Genomic DNA, 22,537 nt, shown 5'->3' with positions numbered 1-22,537 from the left:
ACTGTGTATCTTCAGAGAGCTTGAGTTTTGTTTGTTTTTATCTTCTTTCTATGCTTGTATATGTTTTTTGTGAGAATTATGAACATTTCTATGGTATTAAAGATTTAAACCTTATTAAAACATAAAAAACTCTACCGTGATACATATCGTTATCATGATATAAAATTTATCCTATCGTGATAGAAGATTTTGGTCATATCGCCCACCCCTACTTCTTTCCTGATTTCTTTGTGTTGATGGTCTGTGGAGACTGTGGGCGAGTCCCTCTGCTTTTGTTTAAACATGAGCTGGAGAAATGACAGGTTTAAATGGACCCAAACTAATATTATGTCAGAGTCCACTGCTTGTCTTGTTAGTAAACATGCTGCACATTGTTTTGTACATGTATAGGGTTGTATGTAAGAGCTTTCTCTGATATTTCAGCGCAATTGAGGAAACAAGCTCGCGCAACTTTCACACGCTTACAAAATGAAACCATAACGAAAGATGTGGAGAGCAGCCGCTTTAGCTTTATTATTGAAAGCGTAAAGATTGTGCGAACCCACAGTGTACAGCGCTTTCGAACATTGGTGCTCGGTACATAACGCTAGATAAATAGCCGAAGAGTAGGCGCCCTCTTGTGGCTGCTCGAACACATTCGACCACATGTGCGTTTACACTACAAAAGCAATCCGGTTGAATGCGTTTTCGACTACCTCTGAATGTGATCGAAAGTGCTCAAAATGTTTTGTGTATCGTTAACACCTGTCTTTAGCGTCGCCCACTAGCGTCGCCCACATCTTAATACCAGGTGTAAACAGCTCCTGAGCTCTTCAAACGTTAATCTTTAAAGCTAAGCCCTAAATGTATCAAGTCTAACATAAATAACTCTAAACCTTGTTCTTAGAAAAAACTATGATGGTTTTTATCACTTCTATTTGCCCAATACTTGAGATACAACACCGGATACTTGCTTTCATTACACAGAAAGGGCATTCAGAGAATGTACACTTCATGGGTGTACTGTTCCTTTAAGACCTTTGACCAGCTTTAAAGGGTATCATTATAAATAATTACAAACTTGAAGATTCAATAGACTCAATTTCCTCACCTTTCTCCAAGCTATTCTAGCAATTTCATATAGACACGACAGCCTAGCCAAAGTGGCAAACATAAAACACCATCAAAGTAAAAGGTTTCTCCGTTTCACATAATTCTTAGGGCTGCCCTCTGTTGTCTCTTTAATAAGAGGGACTAAACCTCAGGTAAACTGGCGACCAAGATCTGCAGGTTACCAAATGATGACTCAGCTGTCTGGGTTAGTCAGATTTAGGTGTGTGCATATGTGTGAGACAGTGTTAGAGACAAATAAAGAAAGAAAATCGACATTGCATTCACACACAGGACTCAATATCTCTGTACGGGCATGGTTAGTTTATAATAGATACAACAGAATGAATTTATGATAGCATGTCTGCACAGTGTCAGGTTGGCTGTTGTTTTGACAGTCTATTCACTCCACCAATACTGCAGTATCTGCATTCCTTCTGCAGTCCTCTCTCTGTCTTTCTCTCTCTCTTTTACTCTTTTGTTATTGCTATAAGCTTTCATGTTATGGTTGCCCCTAGCAGTAATTTGAGTGACAGCACCTAATCCCACCTCTTATGTAGTTTGCCCCACCTCTCTCAAGTGAATAGTTTACTTGGTTTAACAGTCAACCCAGCATAGGCAAAATCTGGCATGTATTAAAGGCTGTTTTTTATTATGCAATATGTTCAAGATTTTAGTTGCCCTGGCAACAGCAAATGAGATGACTTGATTTTTCGACCCAAAAAGATAAGAGATCTTAATATAATACAACAGTATAGTTAGTCGGATCACAGAGTTACATAAAAAAAGCAAATCAATCACATTTGGATCCATGTGGGTGGAAAGGATTCAATCAATTTGTCCTCAAAGAACTGAAACGCAGACATTCAAAACAGAAGCAAAACTCAAACACAGACGACAAACAAACACAACTCTGAAGCACACGTCTCTCCTCTCAGCCAATCAATCAACAGCCCTCTGGGACTCCGCCCACAGCGTCTAGACAGTCAGACCTTTGCTGCTCCACTGCATTCTGCATTGGTGCACACATGGGAGGTCAGCCAGGTCAAGTCTAGCATGAGCTCAATCCACACACTTGTTCTCCAGGGCTTTACAAATGATGTGCTGGAGGATTTAGAGGATATACAAAACTTTAAATAAGCTAAAGCATTGATTTGTAAGGGCTTAAAGTGCTTGTTTGCATACTTCTAAATTTCCTGAAGAAAATGTAAGTGGTAGGCAGTTTCCTCATGTAAAGGTTGGAGATGATATCAAGTGTGGTTACCAAGGCGTTGCTAAGTCGTTATGAGTTTTTCTTAAAGATTGTTGATATGTGGTTGCTGTGGTAGTTTCTAGGGTTTTATGGATGGTTGCTCACTATGTTAAGTGAGAAGAAGAACTCACCACATGTCTACAATATTCACATGTCAATTAATAAATGAATAATAATTTGTTACATTTATGTAGCGCTTTTCTGCAACACTTAAAGCGCCTTACATATGAATCTTCACAACCACCTCCAATATGCACAGGGCTCCAGACTAACTTTTTTAACTAGGAGCACAGTGGCCCCCAACTGAAAATTTTAGGGGCACAACCAAAAATTTAAGGGCACACATCGTAAATCAACATCCCACTGTATAACTAATAAATACTTTGATGATAGATGCAGAAAGTACAATGTGCTGTTTCAAATTCTGTGTCAAATGTACTGGTCAAATGCACATGTGCAACTGGATGTAAAATTCAGTGGCACACTCTCAAATTTTGGTGGCAAAATGGCACCATTTGGTGGCAGTCTGGAGCCCTGTTGCAACGTTCACCTGGATGATGCGACGGCAGCCATATTGCGCCAAAACGCCCACCACACACCAGCTTATTAGTGGAGAGGAGACAGAGTGATATAGCCAATTAGTGTGGGGATGATAAGGCCAATGGGCAAGTTTGGCCAGGATGCCGGGGCACACCCCTACTCTTTTTCAAATGACATCCTGGGATTTTTAATGACCACAGAGAGTTTAGTTTAACCTCGGTTTAATGTCTCATCCGAAGGATGGTGCGTTTTGACAGTATAGACAACATAAACAAGCATTCAATAGTAACAACATAAACAAGCACTTTCGTGGTCAACATGTAACATCCGGTAAACTCTGCTAAGAATAAATAACAACAAAGTACTTTAAAGGGATAGTTTACCCAAAAATGAAAATTCTGTCATCATTTACTCACTCTCATGTTGTTACAAACCCATATAAATTTCTTTGTTCTGATAAACACAATGGAAGATATTTTGAGAAATGTTTGGAACCAAACCCCATGGTTTGTGGATCCCATTTACTTCCATAATAGGAATAAAGGATACTATGGAAGTAAATGGGGTCCAGGAACATTGTTTGTCAATGTTTGGTTTCAAACATTTCTCAAAATATATTCTGTTGTGTTTGTAACAACATGAGAGTGAGTAAATGATGACAGAATTTTCATTTTTGGGTGAACTATCCCTTTAAACATAGTTTATTTATATATAAGCAAAATAAACAACACATAGATTACCTAGGAAACCAAAACATTTGTTATTTTCGAATGAGGTATTTGTTCAAGAGTTCAGTTTAGCAACTAGTCAGACTATTAAAAAAACTGTAACTGAAAATAAATGTACCGCGTCACCGCACGTGCGTCCAATGAAACTATAGTGTCTATGAAACTATAAGTGTCTTTAGTGATTTCAATGTTAAGTAAATGTAAAGATGCATTTATGCGCATCTGAACGTGTTGCGGCGCGGATGAGGCGTTTAGCATTCGTAAACGCGAATTCGCCTCATTCGCGCGTCTGGTTCGAATGACGCAAATTGGCGTCTGACGCCTGAGTTAAAAAATGTGAACTTTGGTGTCAATTTGCGCAGCGTTAACCAATCATGAGCCTGCTTGCTGCTGTGGCAGCAGGCCGGCCCGGAGTCACTCATTCAACGTTTAGGAACGACTGATATTTCGTGTTAATTTTATCTCCAAACGCTTGGTTTTTACGCGTTTTAATGCAGTCAAAATGTTCAAGCGGCAAATGCAAATTTGACGCTTTATTCGCAGTTGGTGTAAATCCAACATTAGGACCCACACAGACCACAGGGTGAGCACCCCCTGTTGGTCTCCCGAACACCTCTACCAGCAGCAACCTGGTTTTCACAAGAGGTCTCCCATCCAAATACTAACCAGGCTCAACCCTACTTAACTTTAGTGGGCAAGCTGTATTGGGCTACAGGGTGATATGGCTTGTTATTGTTATTATTGATAATTTATAAATTATAGGAAAGATATAATAAAATATTCGATTTTGTTTTAAAATATACAATTTATAATAATTTTGGTGTGTGCCTTTCACTAATATTCTGATTATTTTATTGGTTATATATTTTTTAAATAACATTAATTAAATTGATTAAATAAAGTCTAATACTAATCAATTACCCACAAAAAATAATTTTAAGATGTTTTTAAACAAAGTCCTTTTTGGTTTCAGTTTACAGCCACTGCAGTCTGAATTTTCTGTTCCAGGCCAGATTTTTCATTTGGGTGCATCATAGCCGATTTTGCATATGCCTCAGGTCACTCCTTTAAGTCTATGGGATTTTGTGCAGTGATTTTGCTTAGTTGAAATAATGGCTGTCCTCTGAGAGAGGTGATTTAGCCAAGCAGAGACGTAGTAAATAATTAGAGTCCTAAAAGTTTGTGTCCTCTAGCGGAGCTGATGTCAAAGTCAAGCGGTACTGCAAAAGAGAGCGGTAGAGAGAGAATTAAAAGAGACAGCGAGAGAGGAAGAGAGGGAGAGAGAGAAAAAGAAAGTGTGTGAATGGTGCAGAGTGCTGCAGTGTCCTGTATCAGAACAGAGATCAGCTTTGAAGCATAAGGGAGAGACAGAAACATTAGAGATCTTAGTATATCTACACTACAGCACGTACGGTTTCTGATGGAGCAACGGCGTTTACACACAATAGTGATTGATTATAATGGGGTTTGGTGCATTGCAAGGACACGGTATAAAAGGAAAGGGGTTTGTGAAAGTGAAGCTCTATGAAGCAGGATCATGTGATCAAAAGTGTATAAAATATAAATTCAATGCACTAAAATCTATATCTCAACTTATACAAACATGTAAATCAACAAACACAAAGTAGGGTTTACTGATGGCATTATGATGCCATAATTATGATACAGTTCCACATGACCTATTTTTACAAAAGAAACAGATTTAGTGTCAGAATGTTTGGACCTCTAATAACTGCACAAGCTGAGCGGTAGTGAATATCTCAATCTATGCCATGCGGGGACCTCAGTTCCCCTCATGCCCCAGCATGCTTCCATCTGTCTCCCACTACAGGATGCCAACCAGGGACCCCGGCCCTATCAGACCATCTTTACCATATGCCTATGTTCCGAGATAATCCGTAGGGATCGGTCTCAGGGCTGAGAGAGACCACTTATTCTAATCTGTAACCCACAGCTGACACCACATATGGGTGTATAGCACTGACATTAGAGCAAAATATGTGATGCGTACCAAGGTTTGTTTAATAATGAAGTAGAGTAAGTCTCGAACACATAGGCGGTATGACCTTTTGTCATAGGCCGATCCATAAGCATCCGGCTGTGATCGCTGCCTGACAGCCTCTACTTTTGGCCGCGTTGTCTCTTCTCGTCTCAGTACGTTCGGAGGGGGTACAAGTAATTTTAAGATCCTCCTGGGGGTCTTAGCTAAAGTGTCCCTACTTCAACTGATCCAAACACAGTTCTGCAGTACCTCCAATAATGACAGACAGCAGGGTACGGAGAACGACAGCTGATCCCGGTTCAGCATGCCGTTCCTACCCAAAGCCCTTATGCCACCTGACGTTTCAGTGCCAGAGGCCAGATGATGTGCTTCGCAGCAAGACAGGAAGCTTGGCGTACGATGACTCCGCGTCAGACAGACGGCTCTCAGCGAGACGGGAAGCTTTCTTCCCACAAGCAGTGAGTGTTCCGGTCTGGAGTGGGCTGATGTCCCAGCTCTCAGCCTCAAATCACTCACACGCCATCAGGATAACACTCAATTTACTGTGCTTTACAATACTCGAATCATTCGATTACAGAATAAAAGTCAAATAGGGAGGACAGGCCAGACAGGGCAATATATCGTCTAGTCAAAACAATCAGACATTATATGTATCGGCCAATAAACGTGCCTGCTTTCAGCTTGAAAATCTACAATATTGACAATTATGCAGGGTTATATATGTAACCCATGACCATGTGTGTGAAAAACATGTTAAAGTCTCATAATCAAATTATGAATAATAAATATTGGAGCATAAAAAAATTAATTTCTTAATTTGTACATTATGTAGGATGATTTTATGTAGAAAACAGTAAATCACCAAAAAAACACATTTAATAGGTTTTCACAGGCAGGGTCACAATTTCTACAAATTATTATCAGCTTATTTCATCAGTAAAATAAGTTTAATTCCCATTTAATTTGTTTATATCAACCACTAATACAGACTTATTAACTCTTATCTGTTTGCAATATTATGTTATTTATAGAAATCATTCAATCTCAACACTTTTTATATTTATACATGTATGCATACTATAAAAAACCTATGCATATACCAATTCTCACTTATAAATACATGTTTACATCAACTCTTAATAAATTAAACACCAATGATATTTGTATTATTATGCAAATATGTTTACTGACAATTTTATATCCTGCTGTTTCTGTAAATAATGTTTTTTTTTTTAAATGTGCATGATCTTTTTATTCAACTTGTACTTGAATCAATCAAGTGCAAAAGGAAACATCCCTAAGATCTTCCATAACAGACTCCTCAATATAACTTTTTCCCAGCTGATGGTGGTGCATAGGTGTTCATGCACAAAGTGTTTCAAATTGTTTCCCACACTTCAGAATCGAAAGCACAACCCAAATCTCTGAGAAAACATCATTTTGCACTATTCACTATAAGTCCCGTTAAGCTTCTGTCACACTTTTTACCGATGTATCATTCTTCACCCCTCGAGCTGCACGCGTCTACACAACTCACTGTTACACTTGGCCCGATGCCACTAAAGATCCATTAGCCGACACCGTGACACACCTCGCTCGCTGTCTGCCTGCATGCAGCGGATGATCACAGCTGGGACCCGAGCTCATTTTTCAGCGGAAAGTGTTTGAAGAACGTCATTCAAGTGGACCACAAAGAAACTCGCGTGCAGGGAAAACAGCGAACTTCTGATGCAGAAAAGAAGTGAATGGGAAAGAGAAGATAAAAGTGAATGTGTTTGATGGCTTTGTGGGCAGTCTTTCTGGCAATGAAGGACGCAATCATGTCAGTGTCTTTCAATTGGGCCAGGACCTGCAGCGCACAGGAAAGGACACGGAGAGTGAAGTCTGAAACTGGGCTGAACAACTAGTCACGACAGCCACTGGCAGCACACTCAGTCCAAGTCTGGCCAGAGTCAGCTGGCAGCTACACACACACCCGTGCAATCCCGTTCTGTGTCTCGCATGTATAAAATATTTAAACCAAATTAATAAAGAGACGTTAAATGCTTTGGACATCACTGCGATTATAAGACATTGAAGAGTGACGCAAAGTTACAGTTAACCGCTCAACATAACGTTTTGTTATCACATCATTGTGCGCGACTTCCGGGATGCAAACGGTAATGCAAACACATGAATATCGAGGAAATCAGAAACGAATTAAGTTCCCAAAACAATTTCCCACAAAAATCGCTATATAAAAGAAGATAGAAAACTATCAAGTTCAAGTGCAAATCTCTCAAGAGAAAGCATATCAAAAAATAAACATTCGTGAAAAACATTTGTAAAAAACACAAATTCTGTATTTATAATGTGCAATTATTAAATATATTTTAATTAAAATGTTAAAAACATGTCATAGCAAATTTTAATAAACATCTGCAGAATAAGCAATATACATATCGCGGTCCAAAATAAGCCTGGTTACAAGATGAAGAACAATAATTAATTACGTTAAGGGTCCGGGGACCCGGCTGTGGTCTCGGTTAACGGACGACCACTAAAATTCAGTCTGATAAAGGAACTATATGTGAGTCTACTGTACATATGGACCATACTATAGACTTTAACTTAATCCTACGCATTGACCTGATCATTGGCTTTCAGTTGTCGGATTGGAGATGACGTGAAAGGGTCCCAACAACTTTTCTGCCCCAGTCTGGAAAAGCCGCTGCGCTCGTTATTCTACCCCCGGGGGCCACTGGCACAGCTGGCATCATTACGCGCCCATCTGATGCTATTTGCATTAAATCACACAAAATGTGTGAAGGATATCGCTTCCTTACCTGTTAAAAGAGGAATCAGGAAATGGCACTGCGGATCTACTGAGAGCACACGCCTGAGCCGTGTCGTCTGGCGATCCGGTGAAGATGACCTGGATTTCACCGCCAGACTCGACGGCGTAAAAATAATCAGGCGCACAGAGACTAGTGGAGGACAGAGGGCGGTGTTTCAAAATAAGAGTCCTAACCAATGAAACACATGGACGACTCAAAATAAGAGTCTTGGAATAAAGTTGAAGTAAACTTAGTGGCTAGTTATACGGTTATTGTCTTTTGATATTGGTTTGAGGTATGCAATGTGTTTATTGTAAATTAAATTTTATAATTAAATTCTACTCCACTAAAGCAAATAAAAAATTAGTTTTTGTTTAAATTTAAAGCTCGGTATATTGTATTATTCCCATTCGTTTGATCGAGATAATTTTATAGTTTGTGTGTAAATACGTTTACATATATAAATACAAGTGTACAGTATAGTCCCTCTAAACTTGAAGCCTGGAAGGTAACGTTAGCAGGAGCGAAGTGTATATACATACCGCCCTCTACTGGAATTAGGCTTGAACTTGAAATCATTGTTTATTCATTAAATCAAATAATATGGATTTATACAGGTTTTTAAACACACAAACTAAATAACTAATAATAAAACTTAATATGAAGAAATCCCTCAACTTAAAACAAAAGAAATGTTTTTATTATAAAGCTGGCTCTTATGTTGAGTAGGCTTGGTGTTATTGTGCCTTCTATCTTACTGATTAAATAAGTAACTTGATTCTGAAGCCATGAATGACCATATTTATGATCCAATTCGTACTCTCTTATTACATTACTGTCATCCTCCATGCTGGAAATGATGATAAAACTGTTTGACTGTCATCTCTAATTGGCCAGCATGATTTTCGATGAGTTTTCAGCAGCGCTCGAGACATCATGACCCAGTAGAATTTATTCTCTATTAAACTATGACTTCAGCTTACTATAAAACATCACATATCTTTTTTTTTTTTTTTTTAAGAAATATGACAACCTGGATAAATATAAAACGTTGGTATATGCATGCAAATTGGAGTATAAAAGTCTGAAGCTATGCTAAAAATGTGGGATTCAAAAAACAAAAAAGTTTTAGGATTTTTTGTTGTGATTGTGAAACAAGAAAAACTTTAAATTGTATTGTAAAAATAATCAAATAGCACTTAACCATTTTACATACACTTTTCGACAAACAGAGCATTGCATTATTTTTTATTCCTGATTCCAGGACAGGGCTTATCCTAGTTACAGACTAAAATGCATGTTTGAGCTGCCTTATGAGAGTGCCATTGTTTGTGTTCAAGGGGCCATGTCACAAGACCTTTTTTAAGATGTAAAATAAATCTTTGGTGTCCCCAGAGTACACATGTAAAGTTTTAGCTCAAAATATCATAAAGATAATTTATTATAATACATTATAATGTAGCTTAAACAAATTGATTGCAACCACTTACCTTAAAAAATTTGAGTAAATTGAATGAATAATTTTTTCAGTGCAAATTTCAATGACCTATATTTTTCACATGCTTGCAGAGAATGGTTTACCAAAACCAAGTTACTGGTTTGTTCTTTTTCACATTTTCTAGGTTGATAGAAGCACTGGTGACCCAATTATAGCACTTAAACATGGATAAAATCAGATTTTCATGCCATGGCACTTTCAAGATGCACACCCTTAATATCGTAAGGTAAAGTATGTTTGTAAAAACTACTTAAATGTCCATAACTAGGCCTAGTCCTGGATAAATTTAAAACCTGTCTGGGAAACCGCCCTATGCGCTACCTGGGATCAAACCCAAAAACCTTCATGGTGCTAACACAATGCTCTACAACTGAGCTACAGGCACATTGTTAAAATAATAGTTTACCCCAAAATGAAAATTCTTAATTTTCTTACCCTAATGTCCTGCATGGCAGAAGAAAGCATCATTTATTGATGATAGTCACACATTTTTTAGACATAAACTATAAATTAAACTCCCAAAAGGTCAGATTTATTTCATTTTACAAGATGCTCATTTAAACATGTTTATATTTTGCTGGGCTAAATTAAATCTTGAGGTTTAAAAACTCACGAGTCCTGCCAGCTCAAGTGCAAGCTGTCACTTAAGCAAAAACAGGAGAAATAAATTACTATACAACTCACTTTTCAATTCACAGCCTTTCACTCTACTTGTTATGCTGGTAATATTATTTGTAACAAAATAGTTAACTTTTGGACCACATACACATAATCATGATCCTGTCTGTAACCATAATGTAACCCTAGCATGATATTTACCTATTAAATTAGAGTATTTTTCAACCACATTACCTTACTGTGATTATCTCTGAACAGCATTTATAGAAAACATGAGACTATAAAAAATCTTTTAATTCAGTCATAGCTTTATTTTACCTCTAGGTGGCACAGGGCCCAAATGTACAACACTCTCCATCTCAGTCCATGGGAGAAGTGTGGAGTCTGCAATGTAGATTGAGACATGAAATCCAGATTCTGCAAATCCAGACTCATCTCAAATTCTACTGTGCAAAACTGACAGTCTTAAAAATACAGCTCAAGGTTCATGACTCTACAACTAGAACCTGAGCCGAGCGGGATTCTAGATTTGTGTGGTCTGCCTTGTCAATAAAATACAGACATATTAGATACAGTGTAAGAGTGTCTCTTTATCCTCTAGAGACTTTTAAAGCACAGAGCAGCCCCAGATTTAGAGCCTTCTTCTCAGCGTCCAATCACAATCCTCCTAAAGCAGATCACCAAATCCCCACGTAAGCGCTTCACCGAAGAGGCAAACCGTCAGGCCCTGTCGTTACGTTCAGTCTTGACTAGTTCAGTCCGATCCGGGTGATCCAATAAATAAATCCAGAGCCCTTCTCACGGCACCCGCACTTGCAGTGTGGCTTTAACCGAAGGGTCAGTGAGTAAATAAAGGGGGCACCATTAGATTCCTATTGTGTCCAAGTTGTAGAAATCTGTGCTGGTGTGTTGCTAGGGCATCGTTCTGCTGTACGTTGGTGTCCCTTTGCCTTATTCCTAATAGAGTCCCTAAGCCCTGGGCTAATGTGGCCGCACCTGGCCCAACATCTTTAGCCTGGCCTGGTCGATAACGTCCAGCAGGTTCTTGGCATCTACAGCAAGCGCGTGAGCAGCTGTTAGCATCTGTTTCTTATAGTCCTGCTGCAGGCTGGTCATGACGTACTGTTGAGCTAACTTCATCTTATTTATCAACTCCGCCAGGTCAGAATTCAGAAGCTTCTGGGCCATTTCAATCTAAAAACAAGAGCAATAATTAGCTTTGCTGACATGGGGATTGACAGCAGGCCTTATAAGACAACAATTTTTTTTACCTCTCTGTGAGTGTGAGCAGGGAGTAAAGGTATTGTCTCATCCACGGTGGCCAGCAGCGTCCTCAGAGCTAATCCCACTTCCTAAAACACACACACACACGCATATCACTATGTAGAGAATGTAGAAAAAACACATAAATAAACACAAAAATAAATTGAATCTGTGTCGTACCTTTACCATGGGCACGTATTCTTCAGGTGGAGCTGGCTGGATTTTACTGGACATCTCAATCACAGCCTTCACAAGCCCCGTTACGTTTTCATAAACCTTATCATTGGACCGATCCAAGTTAGCTGTAGGGGGAGGGTTGATCTCCTGAGGCTGAATCTAAAGATACACAGAAAATTATATTATATTAATTATATATATATATATATATATATATATATATATATATATATATATATATATATATATATATAAACGTATAGTATTTATGTAAATGGACACATACAGGTTTATGGCTCCAATACATCATTAAAGATTTAGGACTATAACAGAGGTTTGTTACAAAACTTATGTTACTTTAATAAGTGATTATGAAGATGAAGGAGATTTCACCAAGTAGGATGTGATCCTGGAACAACATTTTTATTAACCAATCAGATTGCATAATTGGGGTGTATGTTAGATTTAGGTTTAGGATTGGGTTTAAAAATTCTTCTCAAACTATTATTTCAATCAAATTTGAGGGGTAAAAATGTTTGGGGTATCTTTGATTAAAACGTTGATCCAGGACTAACAAAAAATGTCAATCCAGGATTGCATCTTACTTTGTGAAATCACAGTGACCGATTGGGAAATGAACAAGTTTGAGTTATGGTACACACATAATGGACACTAGGTGGCAGCACAAGCAGCTACTGGAAACCAATCACCACTTCCAATACTGAGCAGATACCCTGATTGATTTTAACCAGTGGCCGCCGTTGACTTCTTTTTCCGAGGGTCCACGATGCGAAGTTCATCACAATATGCATGTAGCCCGTCATGTGTGTGGTTCGTAATTTCAAAATATGTGTTTTGCGTGTCGAGTGATCTTATGTGCATCACGTGTCTTGTCAAAATAAAAGCCTGCTGCAGACGCGTCTAAAGGGTTTATGATAAAAGAGACGCTCGCGTTTGCCATATACTCGCATAATCTCAGGCTTAATCAAAGTTTACTGTTAAAGGAGTGTCTTGTGTGTATTTTGTGAACGTGAGCGTCTCTTTTATCATAAACGGTTTTGACGCGTGTGCAGCAGGCACTTATTTTGACAAAACACATGATGCACAAGGTTCACATGACGCAACAAACACATATTTTGAAGACACGAGCCACACACAACACTCAAACACTTATTTTGAATTAGCGCCCCTCGAAAGAGCAGTCATGAGCCGCCACTGATTTTAACACCAAACATATGACAACATAACATTATATGAGAAATGTTAAACAGATCAAAATAATAATTAAGAAAAGATCAATGTAATATCCCACTGAAAGTGCCAACAGACTTCCATCTGGATTGAAACGGGTTTGCTCTGCAACCAAGCAATCTCAAATATTTCATTAACCCATAATGTACACTAGATGGCGCTACAAGCCTAACAGCTAGAATGACACTCGATCTTAGCCTAAACCAGTTGTTCTCAGTCCTTGGGCCCCCCTTCCAGAATGTTTTAGATGTCTCCTTATATATATTAAAAAAAACACTCTTCCAGAATGTTTGAAACATTTCCTTAATTATCAAACTAACAAGCTGATGAACTGAATCAGGTGTTTTATATATGAAGACATCTAAAATGTTCTGGGAGGGGGACCCGAGGATAGGAATTAAGAACCACTGGCCTAAACAAAGAACATGCAATGAGATACAGGAGGTCTATGCAAGGCGCTATAGTTTTGGCTTAGTTGATAATTGGGTTATGATTCTAAATTATATGCATGAGTAATGACATAGCAACTAGATAAAAGGGGTACAAACACAGACAGAGACATTACACCAAATCTACAGTTGGTCTTACCCTCCAAGGCTACCAAAATGTGCAACAGAAGAAGAGTAGAGAAACAAATGCATAGAAATAGAGTGTAAAGAGAGAAAGAAATAAAGGGATTAATATAAAGAACTTCACATATTCATGCTGGAACACAAAAGAAAGTGAAAACAGTTCGGAGTTCCTACAAAAGTCAGTGTGCAAGGCGATATATTTCTAGAATACAATCTCATGTTTGCTTAAATGGCTTGCGGTAAAGTGTTGCTATTTGAAAATGAAAAACACACACATTGGTTAAACTCCCAAAAAGTTATAAAAACATCGCAAAAGCAGACTAGAATTATGTACACATTGTTTCTAATTTTATTTTCTATTTTGTGCCGTATTTCTGCTTACAGTTACGAGACCCCCTGCGTGCCGAGCCACAGCATCAGGAAAATGCATTGGAATGGAAACTATTGGGTTTACGGTGTTCATCTGTTTTATGGGAGACCCTGCAGAGTAATTGTGTGTGTGTGTGTGTGTGTGTGTGTGTGTGTTTGCGCGTGCGTGCGTGTGTGCGTGTGTGTGTGTGTGTGTGTGTGTGAAAGGGGGCTTTAGGAATGAGGATGATTTTAATGAGGCTTGGCGAACAGCATCTGTTGGCATGTTGACTCCTGAAGGCGACCCTTGAGTACAGATGCTTATCTTACATGTTTCAGAGTGCATGCATGTTTGTGTGTATTTGATACGAGCGTTAACTTTATTTGGTCTAAAAACAGCAAACAGTGATTATTGTAAATTTGCACAAGCACAATGCATGTCTCAAACAGAAGTATTTTCTGTGCATGTGTGTAAACTGTCTAAAATCAGCACTCATTGAGTGCCAAATGCGGTTAAATAGAGTTATTATGAACTTTATTAGGTACGAGAGAGCGGGGCACAAAGTAACGCTTTTTGACTTTGGCTCTATCATTCAAAAAATATTTAAGTTAGATTAATAATTTTTTTACACAATCAACATACACATCTCTGCTACAAATGAGCACTTAAAAGTGTGTTTGTGGGACTTATTGTTATCGTACAATTACACAGAAAGTGACAGGAGTGCAAACGTTAAAACGTACCCCATAGGTGGGGTTAATAGGCTTTATGCCCAGCTGCACTATTTCCTGAACTTCAGCCAGCTCCTTGTTTCCTGTCTGCCATTATTGGCCAAACTGATTAATCCAGGTGTGTCTGATTATTGTTGTTGTGACTACTGAGGTCAGGCACACCTGGATTAATCAGTTTGTCCAATAATGGCAGACAGGAAACAAGGAGCTGGCTGAAGTTCAGGAAGTAGTGCAGATGGGCATAAAGCCAATTGTAACAAAAAGAGGGTTTGTTGTAACACCTGCTAGAAAATTTTGTTTAAACACAAATAATTCAATAAAACTCTGTTTATGTACTAAAGGTGGATATTGTTTATCTATCTGGCTGTAATAGAAACATATCCACACATTCATCCATCCATGATCCTTCATCTAACCATCCTTGTATTACGCATCAATGCATATTAATAGATTTTCTTGAAAGGGATACACAATTAAGACAAAACTACATTGTTTTCATTTCATTATCATTGTATACCTGAGGCTTAATTGTAACACTGTTACCCTGTAGTGCAAAAATGTTTTTAATCCCAGCTATCAGTTACTAGGAGTTGCTGACATTTTTCAAAAAGGTTTTATGTTTAAGGTAACAAGACAGTGACCTACACACCCAACTCAGAAATTGAAAAAAAAAAAAAACATAAAATGAAGATATTTACTTCCATGGCTCCAAAACACAATTTGTTCAACATCTTAACCAAAACATCAAAACTTTTCACAAATTTACAGGAGATCATCTTCTGACAGTAAGAGAAAATGACGTAAAGCACAGATTGCTCAGCCCTGTATAAATATATAAAGTAGCCGCGTTACAATTAACCCTGCGTTAGTTTGTGCCCCGCTTATCCCTACTGAAACATAATACACATTGATGAAATCAAATCAAAAGACTAATAAACTAAAAGAATAAAAAGGATCTGTGTCAATGCGAGGTGTATGTTTTTTGGAAATCTAATAAAAAGTTTTAAAATTAATAAATACATAAAAGAATAGTAAACTAACTGAAGCTAACTTATGTGAAACTTACAAGCAATTTAAACTGTAAAGACATGCAAACCGTGTACCAAAAGTTTTTTGGGGGGTCAGAAACTCAATATTTTGACACATAAAATATTAATTCATATAAGAAAATAAAGCACTAGGATAAAAACCAACATTCACTTTTTAGATTTTTGGTGGCAGGCAATGACACTGTTGTGCAATTCACTTGATGTGGTCCAAATTCTAGATCCTTGTGTGCAAATACGCCTTGGTAAAAAACTGACCAGTCCACCAGTGCACAGTTATTTATAGGTAGACTTATGGCGCTTTTCCATTGCATAGTACCCCACGGTTTAGTTTAGTTTGGGTCGGGTCAGTTTACTTTTGGGAGCTTTTCCATTGGGTGCAGTACGTAGTACCCGATACTTTTTTTCGTACCACCTCGGTTGGGGTTCCAAGCGACCCGAGCTGATACCAAACGTGACGCGAAAACACTGTAGATCGCTGATTGGTCTGAGAGAATCGTCACGTCATCGCTATAATGTAAATATTAGCTTTAGCTTACTGCTAGCTTGCGCTGTCTCAAGCAAACATGTTGTTATCCGTGTTCTGCTATAAGTTTCCAAACACCCTTTTAGTGATGAAAAACATCCGCAGGTTGAGAATCCGGGACACCATAAGTTTTTTCCAGACTTACAGTTTGTGGCGGCACATTCGCGACGTGCACGTCCGCATTATATATGCTTATATGCAACTTGGATGAGGCTCAGCGGAGCGCCGTCGACTGACGCCACGGGTCGGGTGTTTGAACAGAAACTGTCATGTGAGACAGAGGTAGTTATAAACGCGATGTGCAAACATCGTGGTGGCCAATTTTAATTTTGTGGCAGACTGAGAAATAAATGAATGTATGGGAATGTACAACAACGCTCTCACGTGTATGATGTCACAGCAGTAGGCAGCGTAAATATAACGACACGCCTATAATCCCTCCCACTCCGAAGTGATACTAAACTCGATGGAAAAGCTAACCACGCCAAAGTGAGGTGAGCTGACCCGACCCAAACTAAACTAAACCGTGGGGTACTATGCAATGGAAAAGCGCCATTTGTTTCTCATGTGTCCTGTATGCAGTGTGATGCTTCTAATACCTTTACGCCTTCATTGTAGCTCTCTGTAGGGTTCAGGCCAGAAACTCCTGCTGGGTGGCTGGGAGCTCCGGGTCGAGGAGGCTTTTTAGGAGGAGCTAGATGCTCTGAGGATTACAAGAAGTTTTAATTTTACATTAGTGCACTATGCAAAGCTGAAAAGACACAACAGAGACCTATATCTACTGAACATAAGTAAAAAACCCCGTAAATGACGTGAAACCAAACTGAAACAAATAAAAAACAAAAACTCACCCACTTTCCCTATGGGTTGATAAATGTGCTGGTTTCCAGTCTGCAAACAGAAAACACAGTCACAACATAGCCAGTTAAAAATATGCCGGAGCCAAGACAGAGCGACCGTGCCATGTGTGTTGTTGTGGTCTGGGTTGGGAGCAGCCTGAATGCCTGGCATGCCACACAAGACCACAGCGAATCAAAAAGGACAACCCAATGGGATAGCAAAGACATTCAAAACCACTGCTGCAGACAAACAAGCTATAACACAGCTGAAAACGTCTGCTCTGAGATCAGCTTCATCCATCCAATTCACAGCATGCGTGACACATCCACAAAAACTGCACTGGATCAGGATAAAGCAGCACTAAAATCACAGTAACCTACTGTGTCAAAGTGATGAATGACATGAGACGGGACATCTTACGTGTGGATAAGGGTTGTTTAGTGAACTCTGTAGAAACTAGCGCAGGATTTTAGCTCTTTGTGTTAACATTAGCAGTGACTGTGAGCAGATCAGATTGGGTTTCTACACAAAAGAGTCATTGTTACCAGCGCACTCATTTATGCTACTGATCTACCGATAGATACCCAGCCAAAATGCATCTTAAAATTATACACAATGATATGAGCATATGATTCATTGCATACCTTGATGGTAAAACAAGGGCAAATGAAACACATATGGACATTTTTTTACTAAAGTGGCATAGTGTACTCAAACTACAGTACAGTAGAATGGGATTTAGAGTGCCAATCATTCCCAAAATGATTTAAATCTCACTGTATACACTGTATAGAGAAGAGACTCATGTCCTCCTGCAGTAAATCACATTATGCTGAACATGAGCTGATCTGCTTATATGTCCCACTCTTAGCTCTTATTTAAAAGTGCAACTTGCACATTCCAGACTTGGAGAAGATACGTAACACAATTATATTTTACAAAGAAAACTAAAAGGAGAGCAGAAACTCACTGGTCCCTGAAGACTTCCATCATCACGTTCAAGGCTTCCTCTGGAACTTCTCCCATCAGGCTTCTGTAACACAACAAAAATGACAAATATTACCTCTCATCTAATTTTATTCATTATGTCTAACACATCTGTTGTACTACTAAATCATCACTCACACTATCAGTCACTCTCATTGTGTATGGCAGTGTTACCAAAGTGTCAAGTTAAATGAATATTAATTAAAACTAGATGAATGTTTTATAGGACCTTAATGCAAAAAAGTACAATCAGGTTCCCCCCAGACACATATCCAGTGTAAAGCATTATATGAAGAGTTTGGTTCCAAAACGCGATAAACGCTATTTTTTAATTCTTAATTTTACACAAAATCCGATATCTGCGGTGTAATTCTGTCATCTTTTCTCCTTTTTTACCAAAACGCGATAAACGGCAGTCCTCCTTCTCTGCAGAATGCAATAAATCCGCACAACAAATCACAGCACACCTTTCCACGCATTGTAAACAATAAGGGCGGAGCTTTAAATACACTGAATCCTAGTTTTCCTCATCTGCTTTGCACTTCGTGATCAACAAACAAACAAAACTAAATAATAATTTTGATGGCATTGATAAAACCTGTGATGGTTTTCTGTGGCGGGGAAGAAACGTAAGCCACTCGGGCGACGGAAAAATGCCGGATGTTCTCACACGACAACATCAAGCTTCTGTCATGCCAACACATTGACGCCAGAGGATCTTATGAAAAACTTTCCATTATTTTACTCGAAGTCAACGAAAATCGAGCAGGACCAAAACATTTTACAGCTGATCGCTGTCAGAAAAGTTCAGCGACGACGTCCCAAGGATGACAGCAGCAATGACAGTGTTCTTAATATTACAAAGTAAGTGTTTTGATTAATGCTATTAATGTTTCTTTTTTATCAGTGTATACCACTAGTCAACTAAATGAATATAACATGGCAAAGATGAATGCACATTTATATATTGATTTGATTCAGTAGATTTATAGCATTTTGAAAAATAGTTGTCATGGATTTATTGCATTTTGCGGAAAAAATAATCTAATTATAGTTTTTATAATAAATATTTGAAAATCAAATTATGGATTTTAATTTTTAATGTTATTATTACCTAAACATGCTATGTGAAAGTTTTTAAGAAAATGGTTGTTTTCATCTTGTCACTTTCTTGGTATAGAAAACACGTTTTTACCCAAATTAGTTAAAATTGATTTATTGCGTTTTTGAACAAAACTCTTCATATTGTATCACCTGTTAAGTCTGTTTTACTTTGAAAGACCAAAATTTGAACACACCAAAAATAGAAACCTCTGGGAAACATCTTCAGATGTTTATTCACATGCACCCTGTTCACATGCTTGAACTGTCTGTTTATAAATGTTACAATAACATCATGAGAATGTCCTCCAACATTAAAAACAGAAAACTTATCGCAACTGAGCTATCTTTAATAACACTCATACCCTTACAAACAACTACCGTACATCCATTTGATTCAACTCAAAGCAACCCTGATCTGCATCCTATCCATGTTTTCTCTATTCTAACAAAACCCGATCAGCAAACACAAACCAAAACACAAATCTAGTAACTAATTTAACAAAAATATTACAGTTCTGTAAAGATTTCCAGAATTAAGTTTAAATCATGCCCTGCTGTACAGAAAACCTAAACATTAATGCAGCTCTCAGTACACACTTCAATTCATTCATTCACAAGCTTTTACATTAAATGAATCTTAACAGATACATATCTACAAATATACACACAACTACTATCTCCTCCCAAATTTACTGTACCAGTTTTCCGAAGCATGATTTGAAGACCTGCATCTTCCCGGTCGTTCCTGCGTGCCTTTCTTTCTGGCGTTTCTTAAACATGGAGTGCAGCAAAGAGTGGATCTCCATTAAGTAAGAGTGAGATATAACTCAAAGTGTGTGCGTGTATGTGTGAAGTGACTTGTTTCTTGTTTCTAGGACATGTCTACGTACATACTGACTCACTCACAGCGAACGAGCTTCAACTCGGCAAAGCCAAGCCCTTTTCTGCTCTCTCTCTCTCTCTCTCTCTCTCTCTCATCTTCTAGCTCTGTGCTTTCCCCACCCTCTACTTTTTCCCTCATGTGCATTTGAACGCAACATCTGCTAAGAAACAACCTCTGATCAATAATTTAACTTTCAGTAGACATGACAATGAGTCATGTTGAGTTTACCCATCTCACACCCTTAGTGCCAACCAAACATTCAATACAGAGGAATTCCTGTATATAACACTCCTTCATACAGAAACTGCGCTTATATAAAACTGTTTGAATCAAAAACATTTCATATTCATTAAAAAAATCATTAAAGTTTCAACTGTGTGTGTGGAGCCTAAGATAAAAATGAATGTTGTTTGCTGTGGTGGAGCTCTGAATGCCCATTTTACTTGGTACAGGAAGCTGCTAGAGGATTTCTGGAAGATGACTGAACATAATAACATAGTGGAGATAGAAATGATGGAGACTGTATGACCAAACTTGGCATACCACAAACGGACACAAAGACTCTCAGACAAACGCATGGATATAAACAAGTGCGTATGCACCCATATCCGTGCACAAAACACAATGGTTATGCTTGCATATTGTTATATACATTACACAATGCCGCAACAATGCAAAATGATGTGGAATAAAATCCCCATATACCAGAACTGAACGGAAATTTTTTTCAATTTGTAGACACTTCAGATGACCAGCCCTGAAAATAGATATGAATTGTGTGGTCTGCTTGCAACTGTTTACAAATGCAGGGGGAAACCACAACTGGTGGAACGTTCTCAAACATGAAAAAGTTCAGAATATTATGTTATTGCTGCAGCTAAACATAAACATAATGATGATTCATAAAATCTTTTAGGGAGAATTGAAGAAAAGGAAGGAAGGAAGAAAAAATAAATAAAAGGAGAGGATGAGGAGAGAAGGGGAAAGTAAAAAGTAAAGGGGAGATTTAAAAGACGAGCAGAAGAGAGGAATATTAGGGAAGGAAAGGGGAATAGGAGAGGAGGAAAAGAATGAGGAAGTGAAAAGAGAGGGAGAGTCAAAAGAGGAGGAGAGGAAAGTGGAATAGGAGAGAAAGAAAGGCTGCATTCCAAAGGTCGCACTTCATGTGGGCTTGCAGTCTCGTAGACTTACAAATGTCCATTATGTCCACAAGACCGTAGGTATTGGTCATTTAAGGTCTGAAAAGCGTGATCATAGGTGCCCACTTTATGGTCGATATGCGCCCCAATGCATGCTTTTCCTGAGCCCGCACTTGAGAGCACCACTTCTTCCCATTACGTCACAAAAGTATGGGCTTGTACAGTAGGAAGTAGGGGTGCTATTTGGGACAAGAGGAGGAAAGGACGAAGGGGAGGTGAGGAGGAAGGGGAGAGTCAAGAAGTAGGACACAAGAATGCAAGTTCACGGTGAATGAGGTGGGATTAGTACCAGTAGTCTCTCCTCCTGCTCCAACCAGCGTTGATCATCCTCCATCTGCTGCTTTTGCAGTAATAACTGCTCCTCCATCAGCTGAGACAGACCTCCTCTCAAAGCCGCTCCATCCTGACAAACGAACACACACCTTTATGTTTTAGCCTCTGGTTGTTGCACATATTACAAACACCCAATAACTGAAACAAAACTGCAGTCTGGAGCTCGGTATCAAAATGTACAGTGGGAGCTATGCTGTTTATTACTTGCATAAACAACTACTAAAGCGAATGATAGAAATGGAAAAGCGGAGGTATGCATAGAGATAAAGCACAAAATGTGAAATCTGTAATGCTGCGTAAACACCATAGACTGTAAAAAAAATGGACGTAGTGACCCATTGGTTTCTGAAGATAGTCGCCATCTTGGCCGCGCATCCCTCGTGGATATCCGAAAATGGGAAAAGAGACAGGATGTGGGTGAAGCTGAGGTGGTTGGTTGCTGAAACCACGGCCCCTAGCTCAACTCAAGTGACAGCAGTGGCTGTTCAAGCGTCACTCAAGTGGCAACGCTCTTAATTGTGCAGAACTTTTGTAACAGAGTTTTAGATTTCAGTAGTCAGGAAACAGCTCTCTTTTCTCACCTCCATGCCAGGGTTCCACATGTGATCCTGAGCAGTTCTGCGATGGTTCCAGCTGTCATGCGGATCAAGTCCCGTGCCGGCGCCCTGTGGAGGGTACAACCCACCGGGTACAGTAAGCAAACCACGGGGGTCTGAGTGCCCTCCCATCTACG

The 22,537-nt window shown here is 38.8% G+C and overlaps 2 protein-coding genes across 21 annotated transcripts in view; both read right to left on the bottom strand.

The window, feature by feature from the left end:
* Nucleotides 1–8,575, bottom strand: part of ldlrad4b (low density lipoprotein receptor class A domain containing 4b) — a 57,237-nt gene extending 48,662 nt beyond the window's left edge. Inside the window, exon 1 of the mRNA XM_065245400.2 lies at nt 8,437–8,575. The gene's annotated coding sequence lies outside the window, so the exon portion shown is untranslated. The remainder of the gene's footprint in view (nt 1–8,436) is intronic.
* Nucleotides 8,576–10,833: 2,258 nt separating this feature from the next.
* Nucleotides 10,834–22,537, bottom strand: part of ptk2ab (protein tyrosine kinase 2ab) — a 75,585-nt gene continuing 63,881 nt past the window's right edge. For 19 of the 20 annotated variants that reach the window (XM_073811587.1, XM_073811583.1, XM_073811580.1 and 16 more), the window contains 8 exons: nt 22,386–22,532; nt 21,761–21,874; nt 18,269–18,331; nt 17,310–17,349; nt 17,058–17,161; nt 11,987–12,142; nt 11,815–11,895; nt 10,834–11,737 (listed from right to left, as the gene is read on the bottom strand). In XM_073811587.1, coding sequence (XP_073667688.1) covers nt 11,525–11,737; nt 11,815–11,895; nt 11,987–12,142; nt 17,058–17,161; nt 17,310–17,349; nt 18,269–18,331; nt 21,761–21,874; nt 22,386–22,532 — 918 coding nt within the window. In that variant the 3' untranslated portion in view covers nt 10,834–11,524. The remainder of the gene's footprint in view (nt 11,738–11,814; nt 11,896–11,986; nt 12,143–17,057; nt 17,162–17,309; nt 17,350–18,268; nt 18,332–21,760; nt 21,875–22,385; nt 22,533–22,537) is intronic. The other variant, XM_073811585.1, reaches the window with a different exon arrangement.

Source organism: Paramisgurnus dabryanus, chromosome 13 (assembly GCF_030506205.2).
Source record: "Paramisgurnus dabryanus chromosome 13, PD_genome_1.1, whole genome shotgun sequence".
Classification (NCBI taxonomy): domain Eukaryota; kingdom Metazoa; phylum Chordata; class Actinopteri; order Cypriniformes; family Cobitidae; genus Paramisgurnus; species Paramisgurnus dabryanus.
The sequence above is the reverse complement of the archived record's forward strand: the minus strand, read 5'-3'. Positions and strand labels throughout refer to the sequence as shown.